This window comes from Rhincodon typus, chromosome 27 (assembly GCF_021869965.1).
Source record: "Rhincodon typus isolate 14 chromosome 27, sRhiTyp1.1, whole genome shotgun sequence".
Lineage (NCBI taxonomy): Eukaryota > Metazoa > Chordata > Chondrichthyes > Orectolobiformes > Rhincodontidae > Rhincodon > Rhincodon typus.
The window spans coordinates 24,329,376-24,335,245 of record NC_063358.1 but is presented as its reverse complement, the minus strand read 5'-3'; the positions used below and the strand labels follow the sequence as shown (position 1 = coordinate 24,335,245).

Sequence of the window (5,870 nt, the reverse complement as noted above, 5' to 3'; positions counted from 1 at the left end):
CACCTTGTTATCTCAGATTCTCCAGCATCTGCAGTTCCTACTATCTCCGGAATTATAGAAAGATGGGTAAAGTTCTAGAATTTGATCTAGGAAACACAGGCACATAAGAAGCACATAAAAATAAATTTTGACCTATTCAATCAGTTTAATAAATCAGCTACCCATTCAATTGCAATATTGTAATTCAGTGGGTAGCTGATTTATTAAATTGCAATATAGCAATTCAACAAAAGCCACAATGTAATAGGATTGTACTCTTTTACATAAATCTTTAGTGATCTGTGCTATGTACCATTTCTGCAAATTTTCAAATGCCACTCAAATTGCTGGCAGAAGGTGCTAAAGATACGCTTACTCTCCAGTGTTTCCCTTTTCCCTACTGGAGAATTGTTTCTCACCTTCAGTTACTGCTTTCTTCCTCAACCTATCCCAAATCAAAACCAGTAGATTGGTGCTTTATTGCAAAGTAATAGCCCTACCATATCCTTTCTGGTCCAAAATTGAGCTGAATGAAACTTGAATAAAGTTTTAAAAGTGTTAGCATCTGCTGGTGGTGTAAGAAAAAAAAAATACCCCCAAACAGTAAAGTCTGGCTGCCGAGGATACAAGTTGCTTTGTCCTAGGAAGTTATGGCTAAATTTACAAATGAAATCTGATTTACATGTTAAATCCACTAATTGCAAACTGTATTGTAGTACTTCCCATTTATACACTGAACTACAGATCAATTTTCAACAGTAGAAAAGCAAATTCTGGGATTTTGGATGAGAATAAATTGATCATACAATGATTTTGTGTTTAGTGTTCCACTTAAAATTGAAGAATTCAGCAATATATGTGCTTAGTTGGACCAATACAGCAACAGCAAACAGTTGCAGTAGCTCTTGCATTGTGAGCTTGGTTTTGTTCAAGAGGGTGATGGTGAGACAGTCTACACAATCTAGAAATAGTAATGGAGAGACTTATCTGTATTTATTGATGCCAACTAGAACTCAATCCACAATGTTTACACTGAAGGATTATCTCCAATGGCGTATATACTATTGGATAATGATAAAATCTTGAAAGGAAAATCAAGACCAGGATTTCCATCTGTTTCAACTGTCAATAGCAAGAGTTTTGATTTCTGTAAAAAAAATGCTAAATGGCAATTTGGCAGAGTATATCAAATTGAAGCCTTTCACATAATAATTTGAAATCTTTACTGAATCATTTAATCCTCCTCCAGTTGGAAATCAAAGTGGTCATATTTAATAATTAACATAACCTGTGCATTTTGGTAATATGGCATGTTTACTGCTTTTGGAATTTAAGAAAAACCTGTAAAAGATAAATTGTTTAGTCGTATGTTCTACAAAAAAGCTTAACTTGATGTTGTGTTAATGATGTAGTGGTATTCAGTGCTTTCAATACTTTATTCACTTTATGTAAGTGAAGTTTAGAAAAGGATTTCCACCTGTTTCCTTCCAGTTCAGCTGTGTTCCAGCAGCCTGTGATCTTCTTGGGCGCAGATGTCACACACCCACCAGCTGGTGATGGCAAGAAACCCTCCATAACGGCAGTAAGTTTGTACTTTAGGATGTCAAGTTATGTACTGTAATAATTGTCAGTGAAACATAATCTGACTTTTACGTGTTAAGGAAAGAAAACTTGTATAAGCCCTGGGGCAGTGTGCTTCTTGTGATCTTAGTGTACATGTGTTTATGGCAAATTAAATGGTCTAGTTTATTGTGATTGGAGTAATTATAACATGTGTTCACCATGTATATTCCACTGCTATATATAACTGTGTTTAAATGGCCTATCCCATTAAGACCCAAAAATGTCTAATTGTTATGACTAAATACAGCTTCTGCAGAATGAAATAAGTGTGAACAAATCAACCATCTTTTATATAGTTCACCCAATTACCTTCTCCACAGTGCAAAGAAAAATTTAAGTGTATTAATATCCAAACAATTTGCTGCCTCCACATTTTGTGCTCCTTCCGAAACTGAATTTCACTTGAGGTTGCTGAGCTTAATTTGACTGAGGAAGTCTGTAGATTGGTATGAGCTTGTCACTTTCAGTGAGTAACTTACAGTTTAAATTATTTTAATATTTTGAATATATAACAAAGTGATCTCTGTCTAGAGTGGTCTGTACAGCTCGTTAGCACATATAATGAATACACATCAAACTATAATATTTGACATACCCACATTAATCAGAAACTTATGCTGACATTTTGTTTCCAAACAGAAATCTTATCAAGAGAATAATAGAATTATGTTCCTACCAGTTTAGATGGACGTTAAAAATACAGGGTACTTTGTCAAAGAACAAAAGCAATTCTTTTGTTCTATGTGGTGACGTTACTCCCTCAATTACATAAACTGGTTAGGCACTGTCTGTTGGCATCAGCAACTGCATATGCGCACTAACCCAGAAACTCCTGTGCATTCACTCAGTTCCACACCCACTGTGTTATTTCGTAAAATTTCAATGATAGCATACACAAAGGCCACAATGCATATGTGCAGTGATATGGAAATAGGATTTATTGGGCGGAGTGAAAAAATGGGGGATGGAGGGGGTCTTTGTCTTCATCTCCTTTGCTTCAGCACTTTCCTCCTCGGTCCTGATATTGTCTCCTTTGCCTCCCTCGTTGTCTTCCTCATGGTCTGGTTGAAGAGGGATTGCTATGGACTGCCATTTGCCTGTGCTGGATCATGTCCAGATGCCAGCCTCACAATTCCACCACCATCTTTGTATTTCTTTAGTTACTGAAACAATCAGTGACATTTTTATTCTCAGGGTGTAAAATTAATTGTTCTTCCAAATTATGAGGATTTGGCAGTCAGAATCATTCATCATTCACTAACACTGTTTACACTGAGCCTGCTACTGAAATCAAAATGACAACAATCAAATGGGAGGAATGCCATTTTTACAATTGGCAGCCATCCCAGTTGTAAAAGCGTGCATGTGGACACTTTTCAAGGATCACATGCAAGAGTGCGTACACAAACATCTCGCTAAAGTCTTCTGCACACGCTATATGGTATGAGCAAATGCAGCCAACTGGATATTTAACCATTACTGTTCATGAGACAATACTGATAGTATAGTAGCATCATTTTCCCAGTATAATAACAATAACTGTATTTCAAAAATTATTTCATGAAATGCATTTTAAAATGTTTTTGTAACAGGATAAGATACCAAAAAAAATGAGAACATTTATTAAACTTGGTTTAAGTGTCCAAGACAACTTGCCTTACTGGGTAACATTTCTATATCACAATTTGTAATCAATATTTTTGGAATAATAATGGAATTCCAGTGAATGCAAAGAGGCTGGAGGTTGTTCATGTTTAGTAATGCTAGGAAGAAGTGTTGACTTACTTATTATGCTTTGGTGCCTCACATGGACAGTTGAATGTAGTATTCAAACATTGTCTTGCTACAGTACCCATTTTGTAATGAACACTACTTGGTACAGTTTTTCTGCACCATCAGCTCAAAAATGCTTTTGTGCAATTAACTTGCTGAGCATGTGAGCTGATGAGGATGTAGAGTGACCAACAAGACATTTGGGACCTGTGTGATCAACACTATCAAGGATTGAGAAAGAAACAGGAATAACTGAGAAAAAAAGAGTCCATCCTAGTATAGAAATAAAGAGGGGAAGATTTAATTAAAAATGTAAAACAGAAATGAAGGCTATCTAAACAAAAATATTAACCTTGCTGTTAAAAGTTCTAAAAATAATTTACATACAACACTAAGAATGTATTAACAAGGTGTAGAGCTGGATGAACACAGCAGGCCAAGCAGCATCAGAGGAGCAGGAAGGCTGACGTTTCGGGCCTAGACTCTCCTTCAGAAATTCCATTTCTGGAGAGGTTGATTGACATTGTCTGAACAACTATTAGCGAGATTCTGCTTACCGTTCCAGTGTGTAGCATCAAGTAGGTCCGTTGAAATTTGCTTGCTAAAATTATTTTTCTCCCTTAACAATTTTCTCATGCCTTGTTCGCTTGAGGTCATTGAAACCAGTCCCAGTCACACTGAAAGCATCCTGGAATTTGTTGGTGTATGAACTTTAACAACAATCCCTGGTTGGCCATTCAACCACCTAGGCATCATAGTCAAGCCCTATTTGAATCCTCCAACCACCACCACCACACAAACACACACTATTTCCTTCCACAGGGATTATTCATGCACTCTAGCATCAAATAATGTAACCTATATGCCTCTAAAGTCTTTTTAATCTGTGCATCCTTTGGTTGCTGTGATCTTCCTGTACCACTTGTAAACAAAGCTTTTCACTGTATTTCAGTACACATGACCATAAAATCAAAATTCAAAATCAAGTCAATAACTGTCCTTTTAGCTTCAATTCCTAATTGCTTTTCTGTTTGACCTAATCTCCAACCAGAGTACACAGTTATCTTTCGACTTATCAATGTTTCACAAAGATTTGTTTGTAAATTAGAACTAAATGGTTCCCTGGTTTACGTTATAGTTTTAAATATTCTCTTCCCCTTTCAAATGTGCAGTGTCAGCAACAATTAATTATTTCAAGCGACAAGAAGGAGCTGAATCAACAAGAGAAAACAATAGTTTGAATCGGTTCTTTCTCTGAATGTAATGAAACTTGAACATTTGGAATAAGTATGAGTTCATGACTGTTAACGATAATGATCTCCACTGTCAAAGTAATTAAAGTGGCATTCTTCCCTTTCAGAACACCATTTCAATTGGCTATTTAGTAATGAATCTGCATTCACTGCAGCGCAAATGAGCGCAATTTTAAAATATACCTAAACAAATGTTAACATGTTGGCATGTGCACAGCTAATTTTTCTCTTCCAGTCTTGATTATTTAATGGCACTAACTTAGTGTATCTTTAATCTGGGTCACAGTTGGGTAATGTTCATAATGTTTGAATGTTGACCCCCTTCAGAATACGAATTCTGCAAAGTCATGAAAGGTAATATATCAGTACAGTCCTGTTTTTTTTTGTAGATCCTCATTATGCATACAATAATGTCAGGATATAGAAGCTATATTTGGTTACAGAATGAAATGAAGCTGCGTTCCTGCATTATCAGCACGAAATATAATGTTGAAAAAGCCTAGTGGGAGCTATATGAAGTGCAATAAATCCAAAAATAAACCTTATTTTAAACCTCTTAATTACATCTGCAACAGGAGAAAATGACTATCAGGTATTTGTGCAGCTGCTGCAGCTTTAGCAAGAGGGAACATCTGGTGTGCTAGAGTAATAACTGACTATGACCTGTGATTATATTTTCAAACCTTTTAAGTTAAATCTATTTATGAATTCAAATGATTTTTCTAATGAATTTTATCACAATATTTTCACCTTCTTTCCTTCCTTTTCTGATGGTATTGGCTCCTTATTGGAGTACAGTTTTGCAATTATTGAAGTGCTTTGTGATCTTAGAAAGGGAGTACTGACAGGCACCCCCCTAACATGGTAGTGTCACAACCAAGACCAAAGCTGTCTTTCTGCCCAGTCTTCAACATTCATCTATCTACGAATTTCCAGTAGAAATTGTTAGATAACATTGAAGTGAGACAGCTTAGTTGAGTTTTTTTTTTCTTTCTGTCTCACGCTCAAGGATGAGGGAGGCCATTTGACCCATCCAAGTTAATCCATCTACTGCTTGCCAACATTCCAATATTGCTGCATTGTCTTGTTTCTAAAATGATTCCAGGATTTTCCCTTTATCTCTCTACCCAAAGGTCTATGCCAAGGGTTGATGACTCAGCATAGAAAACCTTGTGCTACCATTTCATAAATTGTTCTATTAATGTTTAGCCTAATCTTCTTGACCCTACTCTGACATTTTAG

General features: G+C 36.1%; 1 protein-coding gene and 1 long non-coding RNA gene across 4 annotated transcripts in view; one reads left to right on the top strand and one right to left on the bottom strand.

Annotated features, from left to right (window-relative positions):
* Positions 1-1,615, top strand: part of LOC109936649 (protein argonaute-1) — a 127,317-nt gene extending 125,702 nt beyond the window's left edge. For 2 of the 3 annotated variants that reach the window (XM_048612843.1, XM_048612842.1), the window contains exon 14: positions 1,471-1,615. In XM_048612843.1, coding sequence (XP_048468800.1) covers positions 1,471-1,600 — 130 coding nt within the window. In that variant the 3' untranslated portion in view covers positions 1,601-1,615. The remainder of the gene's footprint in view (positions 1-1,470) is intronic. The other variant, XM_048612844.1, reaches the window with a different exon arrangement.
* A 902-nt stretch (positions 1,616-2,517) lies between these two features.
* Positions 2,518-5,864, bottom strand: LOC125486226. The gene is made up of 2 exons (XR_007264916.1): positions 4,888-5,864; positions 2,518-2,765 (listed from the first exon to the last, which is right to left on the bottom strand). It is a non-coding gene; the product is annotated as an uncharacterized LOC125486226 (long non-coding RNA).
* Between the last annotated feature and the right edge of the window lie 6 nt (positions 5,865-5,870).